The sequence below is a fragment of the Rhamphochromis longiceps genome, linkage group LG12 (genome assembly GCF_057381845.1).
Source record: "Rhamphochromis longiceps isolate RC_006_pf linkage group LG12, R_longiceps_female_GT1.1, whole genome shotgun sequence".
NCBI classification, from domain to species: Eukaryota; Metazoa; Chordata; class Actinopteri; order Cichliformes; family Cichlidae; genus Rhamphochromis; species Rhamphochromis longiceps.
In genome coordinates, this window is record NC_140568.1 from 29,848,273 (window position 1) to 29,869,838 (window position 21,566).

The 21,566-nt window shown below is 40.0% G+C and overlaps 2 protein-coding genes across 4 annotated transcripts; both read left to right on the top strand.

Annotated features, from left to right (window-relative positions):
* The first annotated feature begins 127 nt into the window (after positions 1 to 127).
* LOC146657558 (kinesin-like protein KIF27) lies at positions 128 to 14,050 on the top strand. 3 transcript variants are annotated; one of them, XM_085425727.1, is made up of 15 exons: positions 128 to 1,836; positions 2,112 to 2,312; positions 2,742 to 3,742; positions 4,360 to 4,503; positions 4,656 to 4,826; positions 4,965 to 5,167; positions 9,297 to 9,418; positions 9,531 to 9,668; positions 10,067 to 10,278; positions 10,764 to 10,826; positions 11,044 to 11,214; positions 11,342 to 11,518; positions 11,620 to 11,847; positions 12,699 to 12,897; positions 12,982 to 14,050. In XM_085425727.1, exons 1-15 carry the CDS (start codon positions 1,539 to 1,541, stop codon positions 13,596 to 13,598), a joined length of 3,945 nt encoding a protein of 1,314 aa, XP_085281853.1. In that variant the 5' UTR covers positions 128 to 1,538; the 3' UTR covers positions 13,599 to 14,050. The 3 variants fall into 3 exon arrangements, with proteins under 3 accessions (XP_085281853.1, XP_085281856.1, XP_085281855.1); XM_085425730.1 differs by having other exon boundaries at positions 4,360 to 4,502; positions 4,721 to 4,826; XM_085425729.1 differs by lacking the exon at positions 10,764 to 10,826.
* Positions 14,051 to 14,805: 755 nt separating this feature from the next.
* gkap1 (G kinase anchoring protein 1) lies at positions 14,806 to 21,257 on the top strand. The gene is made up of 12 exons (XM_085425732.1): positions 14,806 to 15,071; positions 15,500 to 15,762; positions 16,864 to 17,022; positions 17,169 to 17,246; positions 17,549 to 17,684; positions 17,807 to 17,835; positions 17,990 to 18,151; positions 18,373 to 18,459; positions 19,602 to 19,665; positions 20,285 to 20,355; positions 20,457 to 20,534; positions 21,028 to 21,257. The coding sequence occupies exons 2-12, from the start codon at positions 15,514 to 15,516 to the stop codon at positions 21,067 to 21,069; spliced, it is 1,155 nt and encodes a 384-aa protein (XP_085281858.1). The 5' UTR covers positions 14,806 to 15,071; positions 15,500 to 15,513; the 3' UTR covers positions 21,070 to 21,257.
* The last annotated feature ends 309 nt before the right edge of the window (positions 21,258 to 21,566 follow it).

Genomic DNA, 21,566 nt, shown 5'->3' on the forward strand with positions numbered 1-21,566 from the left:
GAGTACTTTGGTTTTTGATACTGTCTTTCTTTTTTAAAAGGAGTGTAATCAGAGTGTTTTTTAAATTCAGTGTAGTCAGTATTATGCATTTCATGAGTGCAAATGGATAAGCCCGATGTTAACATGCAGCTCTTTTTACTTCTCTCTTTTTTTTCTTGGTAACATAAAGCCTTTGGTCATTTCTCTTTTCAGTGAAATATTATTTAATACAAGTTATATAGAGGCATCTTGCTTTCTGCTCCTCTTTGAAAAGGGAACAGAAAAAAGTGACAGCCTGCACTGAATATAGCAAAAATGTGATGAAAGATGGAAACCTTCCTCAGATGAGAGATTTCTGCAGTCTGCATAATGAAGGAGTACAGATATTGTGTTAAGCTGAATATTGAGAGGCTTAAGCTAAAATTTGAAATAATAATAAATTATCTAGCAGATGCAGTCTGCCTGAAAGGTATACTGTATTATTAGGATGACAGCGTGTGGTATAATAGATTTCATGTATTTTCTTCGTGCCAGCTGAGTTTGTTAGATGGGGTGCTCTGCTGTTGTCCAGTAAGTGATGCAGAAGGTGGTCAGGATTACCCATGACCCATCGCACAGTTTGTGCAGTGATCTCCTCTCCACCACAGCTAGAATAGTGTCCAACTTGCAGCCAATCACAGAGCCTGCCGTCCTGATCAGTTTATGCAGTCTGTTGGTGTCACCAACTCCGATGCTGCTCCTCCAGCAGACCACAGTGAGGTAAGCTGCGCTGAGCACAACAAACTGTAGGAAAAGCTCCAACATTTTGCTGCACACATTGAAGGATCTCAGCTTCCTTAGGAAACGAGTGTGCTCGTTCCCCTCTTGTAAACAGCTTCTGTGCACTCCTCCACTTTATCCCAGGACAGACATGGCCTGTTTCACCACACTATACCTTTGAACATGGAAACATTTCTGTTTCAGAATTCTTGTACATCTAAAAGAATACGTATTTATCCAGAATGACCAGACAAAAAAATTAAACTATACACTCATACTAACCACTAAGCAAATGCCTGTGTAAATAAAACTGCTCTATACCTTTGTAAAGTAGAAACTGAAATCTTTCGAATTGGAGAAGACTTGAGTAAGAGCTCAAACCTCTTCGCAAACTTAAAGAAGTCCGGTCGTCTTAAAAATAGAGTTAAATAACAATTGGTTGGTTGTCTCATATGATCGGTTTCGCTGTATGGCAAATGAAAGTCATCATATCTTAAAAAGACCTAACAAATCTATAAATCAAGTAAATCTCAGACTCCTGATGGCGCTGTCGCCTTAACGGCGCCGACTTCCACGAGTACTCTTGAACATCCCACTTCCGGTTTCATAACGGCGGCGGCAGCGGTTTCCCGGGCAACCGAGGACCGACAACAAACGAGATGTCACAAAGTTTAACAAGAGCGCGACAAGCGATTGCCCGAAAAAAAGTGACCAGGTGTTACGGTGAATTTGTGTTTATTGAGTCTTGTTACTATCGAGATAAACAAGTTAAAGAGCTCCATTAAAGACATCAGGACGTCATGAGCGAAGGGTGTGTGCGGGTGGCGGTCCGTATCCGGCCTCTGCTCCCCAAAGAAGTCCTCCACGACCACAGGGTGTGTGTGCGTGTAGTGCCGGGGACCGGACAGGTGATGGTGGGTGAGGACCGACTCTTCACCTTTGACAACGCGTTTGGACCATCAGTCAGCCAGGATGAGGTGTACGAGTCCTGCGTCCAAAGCCTGGTGGAGCGTTTGGTCGACGGTGAAAATGCAACCGTTTTTTGTTACGGGCAGACCGGATCAGGCAAGACGTACACACTGGGCAGAAGGAGCCGAGGTAATGTGAAGTTTAACCAAAAAAATTGGTTAAGCTCCAACACAGAGCTTAACCACTCTGACTGATAAGTGACTGATGAGTTCATGGATTGTAGGAAAAAGGGAACTAAGGGGTTCAGGGGGTTGTTTATTTAATGTGGAAAAACCAACATCTGTGGACTTGAGTCTTTAAACACAGCAGTTTTAGGAGTTTTGTTTGTGCTCTCCAAGGCCCATTAATCATCTGAACTTTCTAACTTCATAACTGTAATTCTCTTTTTCCAAAACCTTCCATAGATGAAGAGGGGGGAATTATTGACCACGCAGCCCAGGATCTGTTCCTATACCTGGCGGAGAAGAGGAAGGAAAGTGATGTTGTGGATGTCACAGTGAAGGTGTCCTACATTGAGGTCTACAGGGAGGAACTAAGAGACCTATTGCAGCTGCAGACCACCCACAAAGAGCTTCGTATCAGGGAAGATGAGAGGGGAAACACGGGTAATCAACTTTTTCTACCTTTACTTTACATATATTTTAATATTCAGAGTGGAAATAAAAAAGTAGAAACCATACACTTTCAGAGATGACAAACAGTATCCTATATTTTTGACCATCCATCTGAGTTTCATCCGACTGATAGACCGATTGTGATGTTATTAACATGTATGTATTTCAGGATAAAAAGTTTGAGAGAGCGCACTGGAGAAATCACAAGTACTGCGAAAGATATTATATACTGTGTAATCATTTACAGTCAGCGACTCTGCGGTGCACCTACTTGTAATAATATGTAATATAGTTTTCAGCACATTTAATGAGTGAATGATAAATGATCCAGTGAGATTAGGCATTTTGTGTGAATGTCTGCCTACAGGGGAAGCAACAGTCTTGTTTCATTGACTAAAAAGTCTCTTTGTGTGATTCCAGTGGTGGTGGGAGCCAATGAGGTTGTTATCACCTCAGCAGAGGAGCTGCTCAACAATGTAGAGATGGGAAATATTTTCCGGCACACCGGCACCACTGGAATGAACGAGCGCTCTAGTCGCTCTCATACCATCCTCACCCTTCAGGTCATGTTATCCTGCCACAACAGCAAGAACTCTTCCTTTAAGTCTGTCCGCTCCTCTAAGCTCTGTCTGGTTGACCTGGCAGGCTTGGAACGTGCTGGAAAAACTGGGAACACCGGGACACAACTGAAAGAGTCTGCTCATATCAACACAGGCTTGTTTGCGCTGGGCAACGTTATCCGTGCACTTTCAGAGCTAAGTCGAAATCGGCACACTAACAACTCCTGCAGTGCACACGTACCATATCGTGATGCCAAGATAACTCGACTCCTTCGTGACTCATTAGGAGGCAGCGTCCACACGCTAATGGTGGCGTGTGTAAGCCCCTCCGACCACTTTGTAGCTGACACCCTGAGCGTCCTGCAGTTTGCATCCACGGCCCGATCCGTTCAGAACCGTCCAGGAGAAACACCGGATCAAACAGAGGTTAAATCATGCCCTACTACAACCTGGCACCCCAGTGATGCTCGACTAGGGGAGCTGGAGTATGAAGTAGAGACACTGAGAGAGCTGTTGAAAGGGAAGGAGAGAGAGGTGGAAACAGAAAAAGCAAAGACTGGTCAGAGATATGAAGAGGGAAGTGACATCAATGCATACTGTCAGACCGAAGTATCTGAACCAGATAGGACAGCAAGCCGAGAGGAAACGTCACAGTACCGTCTGTTGGCAGAGGAAGCTGCTGCTCTGCTTGAGAATATCTCTGGCCCCTCTCCAAGTCCTTCTTTCAGGGAGCGGCTGGAGGATTGGCAAGAGAGACTCAGAGCTGTCAGTTATTCACCTCCAACTCGTATGGAGTGTTCAAAGGAGGAGGGAGACCATTTTGCTCCATTAAACCTCAGAGAAGAGCTTAAAAAATGCCAGGTAACTATAAAAGACTTTAAAAGGGATGTTGCCATGAAGAGATCGCAAAAACTTTGATTACAAGCAATTGATAAAAGTAACACAAAAAACCTCAGAGATTTTTATTTGCTTACCTTGAAGCCTAAAAGATGGCTAGTGTCTCCAACATGTGGACATGCCTGTCACATTAAACAACAACAAAGGCATGTAAATGAGCTTGGTGTCTTATATATATTACTGTACCCTCATAGATACCTGTTATTCAGAATAGGAGAAGCGTATTCAGACTGAAAGCATTCAAACTGCTGATGGAATTGCCGTTAAAGAACTGAAGTCTAATATGGATTTTTTTTTTTAAAACCACTGACATATCTAATGTAAACTAAGAATGACTGCATCCCGTTTAGATTTGAGGCTGTAGAAAGAAGTGAAGCCATTGGTATATCATTGGTTATTCCTTTGTTTCCGTTACAAGTTGTCAACATTTCGTCTGGAATATCTTATCCTCTGAGAGCTTTTGATAAGGTGATGTGAACAAATGCAGCATGGCTCAAATGGAACTGTTTACATAAACAAAAGCCAAGCTGTACAATTTTATAGGCTTGCTATCCTATCCAGTTTCTCTTTTGTATGCTTAGGAAGCTCTCCACATAGACGAGCAACTGTTGGAGCAGAAAGATGCAGAACTGAGACGGGTAAAGGAGGAACTCGAGAAACTCCTTCAAGAGAGGAAAACTCACCTTATGTCGTTAGAGGAAGAAAAGCAGCGATTACGTATACAGGTGAGGAGGAGAACACTGCAATAAAGAGCTGCTCTGTGATGCAGAAATCAGTATATTTTATTTACGGGAAAAAAAATTAAAAGATGAATTTAAGGCATGTCTGCTGTGTTATCGTTTGTTCTTTAAATGTGCGCCTCTGTGCAAATGTTTAGACAGAACAACTGGTGAACCAGCAGATAATGATTGATCGCCTTCGTGGCGAACTCATGACCTTTCGGGGGACAGCCTCAGGGGCAACAGTGGAAGTGGGGAGGTCTGAGTACAAGAGACCCCACAGTGTCCCTCTGATCACACACAGCTGCATGTGGAGGCCTCCCAGGAAGGTAGGTAACTGTGGGTAGTGTGTGGGTTAGGTTGGTGTCCATAAGTGTGGGTTTTTTTATTTTTGTTTTTGTTGTTTTTGTTTGGTCTGTTATAATGTTTTTTTTGTGACTTTTATTATCTGTGCCTGTGCCTTCTAGATTCACTCCAGTCCACCAGCCTATACGCTGGAGAGGGTAATGGCAGCTTTTAAGATGCATGGCCAACTCTTGCTGGCTGAAATCAAGGAAAAAGAGGACGTGTACTGCCCGCTCTTAAAACAGCAGGCAGAGAGCAAAGATAGCAGACCAGAGATGGAGGAAGAGGATGAGAATGACACATCTATGCGCAGACCGAGATTTAGGTGAGAGCAGCATTCTTACTTGTGCAAAAATAAGTAGTAAGTTTCAAGTAACTTACACTCCAAATGCTGACTTAACTAATTTAACTACATGTCAATTTTCTCTGTAATTCTGTTACATAAATACAGTGCAATATGCTAAATTTATTGGTTAAATGAAATTTACATGATTGGTATAGAATCCCTAATGATTAATTATTTGAATAAATAAACATTTGATTTTATATATTTAAGCTGCATTTTATTCACAACTATTGCTTTATGTTTATTGAGGCTGAAGAATCTTTTTTAGTGTATTCTGCTAAACAAGCAATCCCAAAAATCTGAGGCATTAAATCATTTATTCATGTCTAAGGCAATTTAAGCTAAATGTGTAGTGCGAGGATGGACTTTGAAGAAGTAAAAAGTTGTTTTCTTCAGATGCTGCTGCATTTATTCCACGCCGCTTTTGCACTTTGCATATCAATTTTGGGAAAAGGGCTGGATAGTGTGTTGTGTGTACTTGAAAATCCAGCGACACGCTGCAATTTTGCTGTCAAGGATGACTGCATATTGTGCTGCTAGGCAGCGACCTGTTCAGACAACAAACCACTCTTCACTTGGTTTGTGCAGCCAAGCAAACGTCTCACAAAGGCAAAAACATCTAATGTCAAGTTTTTCAGTTTCTCTTTTTATTCTTTTAGATTTTTTTCGATTTCTCTGCAGGTTTGAACCGGCAGCTAAAGCAAGTTTTGCACTTTTTAAAGTAACCCTCTTGGTTTGATCATCTTCCTCTGCATTTGTCACATATAATGAAATAAGGAGTCACCATGTGATCCTGAATTGGATGAATGAATCTATTTGCCTCATCAATTGTCAGTGAAGGACATTAAACTGTACGGAAAGTGTTTATTTGAAGAGTGTGAGTGGATTTTAATTGAAGCAAATCTCTATATAACGCTGGGATGTCAAACTCATTTTACATCGAGGGCCACATCCAGACCCACTTTCATCTTAAGTGGGTCTGGATGAGTGAAGCTTTCTGTGTAAAGCTATTTAATGACATATTTAATACCTGAGATATCTTATATAGCATGTCTCTGTTTTTCTACATGAAAAAATGTGTAAAATAGAGAAAAGGTTCTGGTAGATCACTATGAGGTGCCGTATGGGACATTATTACTGAAACGCTCTCACAAACACTACTGAAATTTTATCTCTGAAGGAAAAAGTGGCTACACAGATGTCTACTCAGCAACCTGCTAGTAGCCTAAGTGTAGCAGCTGCATTAGTTAACAATATATTAGCCTCAGCATAAGTCAAAATTTAGAATAGAAGGAGACAGGCATTATCCTGGTTAATTTTTTTTTGGCATATTTGCTTTTTGTCTTTTATAGCAAAGAAAAAAATATCTTAAAATCATTAATAAAACCAGGGAGAGAAGGCTTAGCGTTCCTCCATTTAGCACAATGGATATATTTACTCAAAAGTATGATGATGTCAATAATGTCTGAGACACCCAATGCTCGATGATCCGATTTATCGATGATAAATAATTTCCCCCAGGGATCAATAAAGTATTCTGATTCTGATTCTGATTCTGATCCATATAAAAAAAATGATATGATGTAATTCAAATGGTGGCACATCATTAATTTTTAGGGAAATCCAATTTTTTAAGTCACACCAAAAGATTGTGTGATAGGGCATAGAAAAAAAAAGATGTTCTAGGGTTTCATTTTCATCAGTACAAAAAGAACACTGATCCACCTCAAAGCCAAATCTCTTTTTTAGAAATTCTGCCACAGGATTAATTTTGTTCATTACTTTAAAGCGTGTTTCTTTAACTTTAGGTAGAATAGGCCATTTCATAAATTTCGAGTATGCTTTATCCAGTGTATCTGAAATAACTATATTAGAACCATGCCATGTAACCATTCTGTCGTAACTATGAAATATTTTGTCTTTAAAGAAACTACTAATAAATTTATTATTGCGTTTTCATCAAACAGCTGACATTGTCCTAGCAATAAATTTGGGAGCACTGATGAGAAATTATTGTATATCATAAAGTTTTTAATCAAATGAAGCAGAGGCAGTGGGGCCAGTTCACAAAATTTGTTATATTCTCTTTGAGAACAATTTAGACAATATTTTTCTGAACAGTCTGTGTAACTTAGAATGACACCGTTATCATCCAACAAATCTGTTATGAATATAATCTTTTTGTTTAAACCAGACGCTCTTGAAAATTGATTTTTGATTAAGTGTTATTACCCTATTATTCCATAAGGTTGAATTATGGGGAGAAGTTGTGGGTAAATATCATTTTCCAAAAATGCAAAGTCTGTTTGGGAAAGTTCGATATCTTGCTTGGGATTTTATTTACCTCAAAATCACATTTCAAAATGAAGTCTAATCCTCCTATTTTATTAAACAAGGATTGGAACTACATAGAGTCTGGCTGTGACAGACAAGATTTTAACCATTTAATTCTAATGGTGCCAACCATTAGATTAATAGTGGTTAATAGTGTTAACAGTTGAGTTGCCAATATAAAAAGCTTAGGGGAAACAGGACATACTTGCCGAATTCTGTGTTGCAACTTGAATCCATTCCTGGATTCAAAGAAGCTAATATATTCTTAAGTAATGCGGCTGCTTCACTTAGGCTACTAGCACAGCCGTCCCCAATCCCCAGGTCCTGGACCAGTACCGGTCTGTGAGTCGTTTGGTACTGGGTCGCAAGAGTTGAGGCTCGAGTTTGAAATTTATGGTTTTCAGGGTATTTATTGTTTTTTTTATTTTTATATCATTTATATTGTTAACTCGGTTTCCCATGTGTTATGAATAAATCTTCTTTTTTTTCTTTTTTTTTTGGTACCAGTACTGATTTTATTTTATTGTATTTATCCATGACACCTTAAAGGCCGGTCCGTGAAAATATTGTCGAACATAAATGGTCCGTGGTGCAAAAAAGGTTGGAGACCGCTGTACTTGCAGGTTGCTGAGTAGACATCCTTGTAGTGTTTTGGAATTTACCACTTTTTCCATTAGTTTCCTTGTCAGGAAACAACTTCCTGTTCAGCGGAAATGCCTCTCGTTTCAGTGGAGTGTGTGAGAGCGTTTCAGTAGTGTGTGTGTGTGTGTGTGTGTGTGTGTGTGTGTGTGTGTGTGTGTGTGTGTGTGTGTGTGTGTGTGTGTGTGAGACCGTTTCAGTGGAGTGTGTGAGACCGTTTCAGTGGAGTGTGTGAGTGCGTTTCAGTAGTGTGTGTGTGAGAGCGTTTTAGTGGAGTGTGTGAGTGCGTTTCAGTGTGTGTGAGAACGTTTTAGTGGAGTGTGTGAGTGCGTTTCAGTAGTGTGTGTGTGAGACCGTTTCAGTAGTGTGTGTGTGAGACCGTTTCAGTGGAGTGTGTGAGAGCGTTTTAGTGGAGTGTGTGAGTGCGTTTCAGTAGTGTGTGTGTGAGACCGTTTCACTAGTGTGTGTGTGAGACCGTTTCAGTAGTGTGTGTGTGAGACCGTTTCAGTAGTGTGTGTGTGAGACCGTTTCAGTGGAGTGTGTGAGTGCGTTTCAGTAGTGTGTGTGTGAGAGCGTTTCAGTGGAGTGTGTGAGAGCGTTTCACTAGTGTGTGAGATAAAATTTCAATAGTGTTTGTGTGTGAGAGCGTTTCACTAGTGTGTGCGTGAGAGCGTTTCACTACTGTGTGTGTGAGAGCGTTTCACTACTGTGTGTGAGAGATAAAATTTCAATAGTGTGTGTGTGAGAGAGCGTTTCACTAGTGTGTGTGAGAGATAAAATTTCAATAGTGTGTGTGTGAGAGAGCGTTTCACTAGTGTGTGTGAGAGATAAAATTTCAATAGTGTGTGTGTGTGAGAGCATTTCAGTAATAATGTCCCTTACAGCACCTCATAGATGACTGTCCTGATTGATGGTCTGGCCCCCAGACCATATGTTTGACACCTCTGATATATGGTATTATAACATATGTATTGTAAATACTCATAATTTTCCCTCTGTGTGTAATATAGGCCTGATTGGTGTTTTGGAAATGTTTCAGGTGTTTGATTTACTAAGTCAAGCTTTGATTCAGAAAACTCAGTATAAAGTTAATGTCAAACGATGTCCGTGGACTAATAGAATGACATTTCTGCAGGCGTTTTTTAAACCAAACATGGACCAATCAGCAGAAAAAATCAGCTCTGAAAGAGAAAAACGCAGAAGAAAATCACACATGTGGTGGAAAACCAGGACTACAGCAGCCTCAGAGAGCCACAGGTACACTTTACATGCACTCTGGTTTGCACTTGTCTGTAGGCTTATCCTTTTTTATAGTGATGGCTTTCTGCCTTAGAACCTTTCTATGACATTCTCAGCTATTCTTTTCTAGCCATCAAGGAAAACCAGCTCAAGCAAAGATCTACGAGGAAAGCAAGAATAAGAGCAAGCGCTACTGAGAGAAGGATCCGAGATCTGTCAATCAACATGCGCATGAAGGAGGAGCTCATCAAAGAGCTTGAGCAAACTGGTGTGTTTAGATAATGTCATACTTTGTATTCTGCTCTCTGCTAAGTGAGGAACTATTGAAGCCTCTGGATTTATTGGTGTATCGAAGGAAGTATGAAAAGCTTTATAACCAGAATGTCCTGCAGCTTCCAGAAGCATCATTAGAAATTCAAAGATGACAATGACAAGAAGATTGTAATGATTAACTTACTATACACAAGCTTATCCACGACCTGCCTACACTGATCATCTCAGAGTCATGTTTTCAAGTAATGATAGTATATTTCTCTAATGCTCAGGCTGATTCTTGTCTACCCTAGATTAATTTGGCTTTTGAACTGAAAACCTGACAAATTTATTCATGTTATCTATTATTTTAAACAGTACATGCATCTCTAAGTGTGTGCTTTTGTGTGGTAGACAAGGAAACTCAGTCTTTGGAAACACGTGACAGGCAAACTGAGGACGGCAGAAAAGCCGGCGTTTTTGCAAGACTTTCCCTGCAGAGACGGGAGTTGCGAGTGGAGATGTATCACAGCCTGCAGCACATGAGAGCGCAGAGAGCACAGCTTCAGAGCAGCCTGAGAGAGACCAGTGAGAATAACAAAGAAGTCCAACAAAATGAAAATGAGGTTAGCTGTACAGATTATTTTAAACAACAATAAAAAAAAAAGAGATGAACTTATTAAAATTGTTTTTGTGTGAGCATTTTGCCTTGTTGGTCCAAATACATGATGGGGCAAAATGAGCAATACCAAGGAAAAATAGTTAATAATTAGAAAAAAAATCAACTTTAAAAAGAAACAATAGAGTTTTTTCACAGTTTTACAAAATGGTAAAAACATCCATACGCCTAACTTTTTCTCACTTTCATATTTATCTTTGCTTAACGAAAGTTTAAATATGAGTCAGCTTTATAATCTTCACATAAAAGCAGTTTGACCTTTATCTTATAAAACCTTAATGTATTTAAACTAATCAGAAAATGGAGGAATAATATAATAATGTGATCACCTGAAAACTGTTTTATCATTAAGAGAAATATCAGATTTGAACAATATATGACAAATAAGGGGGGGGGGGGGGTTTGTTTGTTTGTTTTTGTTTGTTTTTACAGGAGCAAAGTGCTGGAGTTTCAACTGTATATAAACTGTATAAGTTAGAGGACACAAATGAACAGGTAAAACATTGTTCTTGTTCCCCTGAAATAGTCATTTGGACAGTGCGTTTAGTTTAGTTTAGTTTAGTTTAGTTTAGGAAACTTCAGGTATTAAACTTCTTACAGTGTTTTAGGGTCTACCTTTGTCGTGTCTTCATCAATCTCCTTTTTTGTCCCTTGTGCCCCTTCCTTTCCTCTTTTCCTTCCTTCTTCTCCCTCCCTCACCTTCTCACTGTAGCTGTGTTGCAGTAGTTGGCTGGAGGAGGAAGAGGAGCATGTTCTTCAGAAGAGAGCAGAGCTGAATGAGCTGGAGGAGGAGCTGAAGAGGAGAAAGGAGGTTCTTATTCACAGGGAGGCGTGTGTGCGACAGAAAAGCAAATTAGAGACCAAGAAGCTGTGCTCCAGTCAGGTCAGACTGTGTTTGCTATGGTTTAATTTAAATACTATCACAAGTCACTTTATTAATTACAGTAAAAGATTAGGTGGACACATATAAATGGTAGAATTAGGAGGTTTATTATCAATTTGTTTTTCAGGCTCTGAGTCAGGACCTGCTGCACGTGTCGATGCAGTTGGAGTCGCTGGAGAAGCAGCTACAGAGGAGGAAGGCAGGAGTTACCATGAAGGAACTGGAGAAAGAGAGAGACTTGCTTAAAGAGAGAAGAGACGCTCTGGACGCCCAGCTGAATGACAACCAAGTGCTCACTGTGGAGGTCAGAACAAAGGGAGTGTTGTGTGTATGGTGTAAATTTGACCACGATGTATTTCTGGTACATGTTTAGGTGAAGTGATGTGTGTGTGTGTCGTCATGTAGGAGACGCATTCCCTTCTCCAGGTGGAAGAAGCTATCGAAGCTCTGGATGCAGCACTTGAGTTTAAAAACCGCTCGATCCAGGACAAACAGAAGAAGCTGTCGGCCACAAACTTTTCTTTGCATCAGTCACAAAACGCTGAACCCGCCCAACTCTGTTATGTCACCAGAAAACTTATGGGCCTGTCGCTGCCTGAGGCACTGGAGCTGCTTGTGAAATATTTCAACAAGGTAACGTAAAATACTTGCATACATATGTATATACGGAATATTCTGCTTTACATATAATCCATATACATTCTCCTTTCTAGTTCTATATCTTGTTCCGTCTTCAAATCCTCTATTAATTCTCTTCCTTTTCTTTCCCATCATCTCAGAGTTTGATAAAAACTTGTTAATTTACCTGTAAAAAGTGATTTTATGGTGCTCATACGGAATCTGAAAGCTCTCTTTTTCTCCTTCTGTTTCATCCATCCATCCATCTTCATCCGCTTTATCCAAGGCCGGGTCACGGGGTCAGCAGCCTAAGCAGAGAGGCCCAGACCTCCCTCTCCCCAGCCACCTCCTCCAGCTTATCCAGGGGAACTCCAAGGCGTTCCCAGGCCAGCCGAGAGATATAATCTCTCCAGCGTGTCCTGGGTCTGCCCCGGGGCCTCCTCCCGGTGGGACATGCCCGGAACACCTCACTTTAATAAGTTTACTCACCTCTTTTTCTCTTCACATGTGGTTCAGTGGTGTACCACTATTGCACCACTACTGCCCACTTCTGCCAAGTGCTTTCTCATAGTAGGTTGTGTGATTGTTGCCGTTTTCCCTCTGACATTGTTGTGTATTGTAGCGTAGTGTCCCTAAAATATAAAGAGATCAAAAGGAGGCAATTAGGGTGGTTCGAGTGTCTGACTAGGATGCCTCCTGCGTGCCTCTAAGGTAAGGTGTTTTTGGGCATGTCCTACTGGGAGGAGGGCAGATCCAGGACATGCTGGAGAAATTACATCTCTCACCTTGCTTGGGAATGCACTGGAGAGAGAAGTTTGGAAGCTTGCTGCCCCTGCACTTTATCAGAAAGTTTATTATCCTTTTAGGTTGTTTGTCTTCGAGAGACAGAGCGCCATCTACATTTGCACTGTGAAGAGCTGGAACTTCAGGCAGAAGAGCAAAAGATGTTGTTGAGAGAGATGGAGGCTGCTATGCAGCGTCTGGCCTTGGATACAGATCGCAGGCTCACCCAGCAACACAGAGATCACCAGTACAACATCCAGCTGCTGCTGCAGAAACTTAAAGGTGAGGAAATTTGTGGAGCCTGGATTTGAACTTGAATTTGTTTTATGACACTTGGTTTCACAGTATGTCTGCATATGTGTTCAGAGGGTGCTCCAGGAGAGGCAGAACAGGCAACACAAGACAGACTGCAGCATCTGGAGAAAGAGCTTTACTTCTACAAAAGCACCAGCCGGCAGCTCAAAAAGAAACTCAGAGTGATCTTCAGCGATTCATTGCAGCCTAATGATCAGCCTTCTTGCCCACAGGAGCACAAACCTATGCAAAAGATGCAGATTTCTTCAAATGAAGCCCAAACTCATCCTGAGGAGGTTCAAACACGGACGCATATTGTAACAACATACCAAAAAATAAATGCAGAGAAAATGGACAAAAAGATACACAATGATTTCTGTATGAACAGAAATGAAAACCAAACCAAGTGCCCTTCTTCTTCTTCTAACCGCCAAACCCTCAAAAAGACAAAAATGCCAGAATACACCCAAATGCTCACACCGTCCCTGGGGAGGAGAGTAGGAGATGAGTCTAGGGAAGGTTTGGAGATGACACCAGTCCGTTTGTGTCGCAGGGATCTGAAGCAAATCACTCCAGCTGACCTGCAGCTCTCTGGTTCTACCACTGGGAGGCGACCGTCTGCTGTGGGTATGAGCACTGAGTCAATCCTGGAGGACTCTATAGAAGTCCTCAGAAACACTGACAGGTGATGTATTTATGTAGATGTCAGGAACAGTAGTAGATACCAGGAAGTAAACAAAGCTGTTTGATGTTGTAAGGCACTCAATGCAATGACTTAATGGGGTTTTAGAGTTCAGGCCAGAAGAACTTAAATTTCTTGTAACAATAATTATTTTTGTTTTGCTTTTTTTTCCCTGTTTTATTTCACCTTTCTACAACAGCACCATCATAAAAAATAAGAACTGCAAACTGTTGACCTGGAGAGATGATGCAGTAAAATCTCATTACTCTTTGCTCAGTCCTTTTATTTGTCTTCCAGTATGGTTAGAAATTTTTATCCTACACGTTTTTGTTCTTCCCACATATTTTTTGGGGCGGTTCTAAACCTTTCAAGTTTTCAAATGTCTTAAATCATAAATGTGCCATAAATATGTTGGCTCTTTTCTTGTATTTCTATATATCATCTTATACTTATCATTATCCATATCCACTACATTGATGCAAAGTCAGTCAGCAAGCTGGAACATTCTCATAAAACGTAGACAGTTTTCATTAATTAGTTAAAGCAATTTTGTTTATGGAGCACTATCTTTAATCCTTCATTGTGAATGCTTAAGGTTTAATATGCTGCACTGTTGCAGGATTATAAAGCTTTTTGATGACAACTTTGTGTGGACTTTATGTATGTAGTTTTATGTTGATTGCTGTGTAAATTATTATTATTTTTATATTGGTTTACTCTTTTCACAATCTAATTTATTAAACACACTAAAATGCTCACCTCACTGTATTGTCTTGATTATCTGGGCTTATTCAAACCTAATTTTGGTGTGAGGGTGCTGTGATCTTTCTCTTCTTGTACATTTTATACACTAGTAATTAAAAAAAACTTGCAAATGCGGTCACTATTTTTTAACATGCAATAAAACCAACATACTTGACAATGAAATTTATAAATTAAAAGCATTAGAATTAAGGGGCAATTACTTTTGCAGGTAGGTTTGGATAGTTCTTTTCTTAATAAATGAAATCAACCTTTAAATTTACATTTTATATTTACTTGGGTTATCTTTGTCCTATATTTCAATTTGTTTTACGCCAATGCGTATTTCCGTTCGGTTGTCATGGTGATATGATAGTTGTTGTAATATGACGAACACGGTAGGTCGTGATTGGACATCCGACAACTAAGGTGTAACCATGACAACAGGCTAAACTAGCTAGTTATTGTGCGATAATCGCTTAGTATTGTGCAGTTGGCCTTAAAAAGCGATTCGGTCAACAAACTGCGCACATGCTGCACACAATAACCGATATATCTGCACATATCGTAAACACTTCTTTTTCTGCATCCGCATCGCAGAGGATAAGGGAATCCCAGCCTTTTCCCTTTTTGACACCGCCGGGCTTCTGTACTCTTTTGAGACAATCGCTGGTAGCAAACCAACGATAACCCTCAGCCCCTTTGCGAACAGGTGAAAGTATCCTCAGACAGTTTTCATGTGAGTAATCCTTCTTTAACACAAGTCAGTGAGCGCATTGAAAAAAGGAGATCAACGTGAGTCCACGCGTGTGCTTTTAACTGACATGGAGCGGCACTTTTGCACTTGTTTAGGAGCTAACAACACTGGCTAAGCCTTAGCTGTTACGCTGCTGCTATGCGATGCTAATCTAGCTGTGTCCACTAACTGTTTGTAACGGAGCTCTTTAAATGGTTTACATTTATCTGTAATACTGTCTGTTGTCATAAGATCACAGTGCTGACTCCGTGTGTAGCTTTGTATGGAGGTGTTGGCTGAAATACTGTGGTACTAAAAAAAACCCAACAACAAACAAACAGGTTGTGAATATGCGCTAACTCGTCATTTTATGATCTGCTCTAAGTTATTCTGAATAAACTGTTGTACATTTATCTGCTTTCATCGTTCAGTTTGCCTTCTCACGATGGCATCGTCTGCAATGATCACAGTCCCCACCACAGCATCCCGCTTTGCCCTGCTACAGATAGATTCAGATTCGGATTCGGACACCTCCGAGTCGGGGAAGGCTACCACCAAAACTGGACGGGACTCCTCTGGGAAGCCCCGACAAGGAAAAGCAGGTGCAGCCGGAGGGAAAGCTGCTCAGGGCAATGACAAGAAGAAAGACAAGAAGAAGAAGAAGAAAGAGCAGCAGCAGAGTGAGGCAAATGAGGTGAATGAGTGAGATGAACAGCCTGCAGCTCTCTGCCTCTTACATATGTGTTATTTTGCAGTGACATGAAGAAAGATCAGGCTCTTCAGTCGTTTCACTTCTCCTGAAGCGAAACTGCAGAGGGCAGGGAGAGGTAAACAGGTTGTGGTTTGCTTTTGGTGTGCTTGCTACTAATGAAGTGAAACAAATGCTGTTCAGATGATAAGTGTGTAAGTTGTATTTCGTTGAGGTCATTAAAATTTTATATTGTAAAGTGCAATATTACAGAGAAAACCTCAAGATTCAGACAAACCCCTATGATTTTTAACATCATTTGGTGATGGTTGTGAAACTAGTCTCTGGTTATCAGCGCTGAACTTATCTAAAGCTATTACATTGCAGAAGCCTACATACCAAGTCCTCATAAATGAGCATGCAGGTATGCTTTCTGCCTTCTTGGTGATACTGATATCTGGCCAGATTTTTATTCAAAGCTGCCAGTGTGATAGCTTTCATCTTTAATAAATCAAATAACATAGGAGTAGACAGCATCCAGTGGATTTTGCAGGCTAAATTCTTATATGGAATTGGTCCAATCCCAGGAAAAAATACTAAATAATAAAAAATTGGTTTCAGCACAGTTAATCAGTTCAAAGTGCAAGTTTTCTGGTTTTTTGTTCTTGCATCTGACTGTAGTTAGACAGAAATTAGACTTACATAAGCAGGGAGTTAAAACATGATCTTGCCTCAGAATCTGTAATGTGAAGATTTGAAGACTGTCTCCTTGGACTCTGTAAATATTAAAAAATATATATATATTTTATTGACCGGTTCGTTAAAAAACAAAACGGGGAAAATGAAAATGTTCAGCTCTGAGAATAACAATGTTGCAGCACAATTAAAAGGAATGTGTTCAGGCCCAACACCCACTTAAACACATTAACAAATCCTCCTCCACTCCACAGACACAAACCACAGGCAGCATACATCCTGAGAAAACAGACCGTTTTTTGTTGTTGCTGCGCGCACATAGACAAGTTGATGGTTTCTACAGCTAACAATAGAATTTGTGTTTATGTCAATAATGATGACATCAGGTTGTTTTATCTTTCTCTCTATTAGTTGCGTAATCTGGCCTTCAAAAAGATTCCTCAGAAATCTTCTGCCCCTTCTCCCTGTATGACGCTGTCAGGAATAGCCGGTGAACTTCTCAATCCTACGTCGGTGGACCAGGATACACCGTCGGAGGGTTGGCAGCAGTGGAAGCAGAGAGACGAGCAGGTTTAGAAATGACAGCTACTCACATTACAGATGAGTGAGATAGTAAAACTTGTATGACTGTCCCTCATAGAGCAGCACAGGCCACACCTGACCTTACACACAGCACGAAAAGTCCCTAAAATTCAATGTTCTTCCTTTTCTTTTAGATAACCACAGAACTATATGAGGCAGACTTGGAAAAAGCCTTGATTTTAAGTAAACTGGAGTATGAACAACAGAAGCAGGTACGCTGCAGAAAAACACTAATATTCTCATTTTGAAAGCCACATTTGGGGGCACAGATGTCAGAGCTGTATGCTCACTTTTACGTAAGTCGCACATCGCTCTGACACACCTGTGACATGTTCACTTAAATTATAAGTCAGCGTATTACCTTATTCCTTCTTCATGTTGGTGATTAAAGGATCTTGTTTTAAATGACTCTGCCTGAGTTTCTGTGGGTTAAAAACAAAACAGAATTTATTTCTGGTATGCAAAGCAAGAACTTGAGCTAACTGAAGTCAAAGCATCTGCTTTCATTCATCAGAGCAACACAAACACGTCCTCGCCAAAGTCACGGTCAGGAAAAGAAGGTGGAGGCAAGAAGGACAAAAAGAAGAATCAGCAGGCAAAAGACAAAAAGACAGTTTCTCTGCAAGACTTCCAGGCTGAAAGCAGTGCAGGTGAGACCAGCTTACAGATTACTTTAAAGTCTTATATATGGACCTCATATATATGATTTACTACATTGCATATATTGTTATTTTCTTGTAACTAGTTATTGCATTGTGTTTTCTCTTTGCAGAAAATTTAAGTAGAAAACAAGAGAAAGAGGTGAGCCGGTTCCACTCTGTTTACTTTATATTTTATAGATTGCACAGAAATGTGAATGAACAAGTGAGGGACAAATTAAAGATAAAATTAATTTTTTAATATTTTGTTTGTAACTTAAAAAAATGTGTAAAACATCAACCAAATTACCTTCCAGGACTCCAGAACGGCTAATTTAGCACTGGGAGTCGGGCAGGACGAACGTTTTTTTAATAAGTTGGAAGATGATGTCAGTCGGATAATCCAACGGGAGAAAAGACGCGAGCAGTATACGAACAGCCAGGGACAAGAAGTCAGCACGTCAACAGAACACGAACCAGTGAGTGGACACAAGTACCACAAAATACTCGCGTAGCTCTCTCATTAACTCGGGTATGAAAGTGAACAAAGTTAGCTTTTCCTTTGAGTTTTGGTTAGTGATTAACTGCCTCAAGGTACATCTGAAAAGCTGTTTGTGAAACTGCATACATGCACCATTACCAAAGTGAAGTTTCTTTTTCTTTACTTGCTGATTTTATTTCATGTTTTTCTTCCTGTTAGGACCCCAGAGCGGAGCAGCTGAAGTATGAGCTGGAGAAGAAAGATCAGGAAATTGATAAGCTGAAAAAAAACATTTCACAGTGGGAGGTCAGCACCCATAAACAGTTATCTGATCTAATCATCTTTCAGTTTCAGAAGGACAGTGATTTTCTTTGTCTTTTCCTGTATGATGAGTCACAAAAAGGAAATTTGATTTTCACAGCTGTAGAAACGGTGAAGTTAATCAGAAAAATCTCTGCCATGTTTAAAGCCAAACAGGTTGGGTTTAGTGTTGGTTTGTCATCATCATTAAGATGTTCTTACTCAACTCACGTAGGCTGTGGGCTGCTATGGCACTGTTAGTTAGTGTGGACTTCTTCTGTAAAAAAAAAAAAAAGTCTACATATTTAATTTTCAACTGCATATTTTTATCACTGGACTCTACTAGAGTAGCTTTGGATGATTCATAATTCAAAAATACAATTTTTCTCATTCTTGCCTTTGTTCAGCCCTCTTTGACTGTGTGAAACAAGCAGTTTTAGTTCCTCTCCCTGCGAGCCACTTTCCGCTGATTTGCTGCCCTTTAAACAGCACAGAGCCAAATCAGAATCAGAATCAGAATACTTTATTGATCCCTGGGGGAAATTATTTTTTGTTACAGTGCTCCATTTTAAACCAACATTAAGACAAGACAGACAATACGCTAACTAAGAATAGTACAATATATACATATATATACATACATACATACATACATACATACATACATACATACATACATAAGTCACTTATAAATAAATAGTTGGAAAAGAAACATGTGTAGCTGTAGCAGCAAACAGTGTGTTAAGTGGATGCGTTGTACAGGGAGATGGCCACAGGCAGGAATGATTTCCTGTGTCGTTCAGTGGTGCTTTTCGGTAATCTCAGTCTCTCACTGAACTGAGATTACCGAAAAGCAAATCAAATCAAATCAAAGCTGTGAGTCTGAGATAACCACGTTAGTGCATCCACTCTCAGTAACACCATACAGAGACAAGAGTTGAAAATGTCAGAACGTGAGCATGTTGATCAGTCTGAAGCTTTTGGCTTATTTCACTCGTCGTTGAAACTATATGCATGATTAATATGAGCGTTCCCCACTGTAACACTGTGACAGAAAAAAGGAAAGGTGACCACACCTGCAGCCAACACTTATTGCGTCACTGTTGTGTCCAGTGCTACAAAAAGAATCTTTCTTTTTGTCTCTGCAGGTAAAATACAAAGAGGTGAAAGCAAGAAATGCTCAGCTGCTGAAGATGCTGCAGCAGGGAGAGAGTGAGTTTGATAACACAGTAGATACAGTTTGGTCCAAAAGTATTTGAACAATGACACTTTTTTGTTGTTGTTGTAATTTTTTCTTCTGTACAACAAGACAACACTTCTGGATTTTAAATCAAACAATCGAGATGTGGGTGAGGTGCAGACTTCTGCATTAAATGATTCTGAATTATCGATATATTTATGCACAGTCCTCCATTTTCAGTGGTTCAAAAGTAATGGCAGAATTGACTGACTAGCATTTTCATAGACGGCTAAGGCCGTCTTATTTCATGACAAATGAAGTAGATGAAAGCTGCTGTTCTAAGTGAACTTGCATTTCTTAACTTTTCCCTCCAACTCCTAATAAGAGATCCAAAGAGAAGTCAATGTAAGTAAGAGTGACCTGCAAACAAAGGTAGGATTGACTGAATATAGAGGAATATGTATGTTGTTGTCTGCAATTGCTAAACAACGAATGTAATGTGTTTGCCTGCGATTGAGTCACATCTCAATTGTCTTGATTTAAAACCCACTGTGGGGGAGAATCATTGTCCAAAAAGTGGTTGTTTTGACTATCCTTTCCTTTCCTGATGAAGATATCGTGTGTGATGTTTCTGTTCTCTCTCTTTTTCAGTGAAAGACAAAGCAGAAATTCTTCTACAGGTAGAGGAGCTACTGCATATTAAAGAAGAGCTGTCTTCACAGGTCTGTAACTGTGTAACCACGTGTGTGTGTGTGTGTGTGTGTGTGAGAGAGTGTTGGGGGGGATTCTAAATTTGTAAATCTGTGTTTTTCATTTTAATTAGGTAACATTATTGCACGCTGCCCTCGAACAAGAGAGATCTAAAGTAAAAGGACTGCAGTCAGAACAACCAAAGCACCAGGTGAGAGTACAAATACTCTTCTGTGTGGTATCTTCATTGTAGGAGAGAAGAACTGGTGTTAAAGTGTTGTCTCCATCTTCATTTACGCTGAACTGACTGCATACTAGTTTATGATCATGCATGCACCTCATTGCTTTCGTGGATTTCTGTAGAAACTGTGGAAACCTAACAGAAAAACTTCAGCCTGTAAGGCAGGTAAAGTCAGAAAGTGTCAGCGTAAGTAAGCCAAAGGACAGAAACATAAAGAGTTTACTCGGCCCAGTCAGGGGAGCAGTGAGCTTAGATTCAGGTCAGAGCATTTGAACACTTTTTCTTTATTTTTAAGTCAATATGGTTTCTTTTTTTTTCTTTTTTCCCCAGTTGATAAAGACTGTGTTTGCCTCATTTATGTTCTGTTTCTACATCCATCTTTTGACTTGAATTAATAAAAGCACACAAACAGATCTGATATCCATAAATAATTGTGTCCTTTCTGCAATTTTCTGTTTCACAGGGAAACAAGAAAGGGAAGAAGGGCTCAGAGGCAGATCTATGAAGGTTTCAGAAGGAAAATGCCTGAAAACAAAATGAAATAAACAAATGAAGAAACCCCTGAAGAATATTCCCACTATTGATCAAAATCAGGGTTTTTTTGTTGTTGTTGTTGTTGTTAAATCTTAGACTCCTGGTCAGTCTGTTTTGCATGCCCTCCCTAAACACACACACACACACACACACACACACTAACAGAAAAAGCTAGATTTGGCACGATATGTTACACAATTAAATAAGATTTACAAGAGGCTTTCTGAAATAGCGACAAACGTTCTAAGCTTGTGTTAAAGTAGCTGCTTGGCACATCGTGCTGCCCTCTTCAGGCCTCAGAGTGCCTCTGGATCTCCTGTACTGTTGAAGGCTCTGTGCCTGATCTTTAAAGGTTTTGTTGCCAAAATGACAGGTGTGTAATGCAAAGTTGTTTTGTTTCTTTATTTTCCCACTGTTAAGTAAATAAATTACTTTTTCAGTGAAAATGTGGTTTTACTTTTTGTGTGT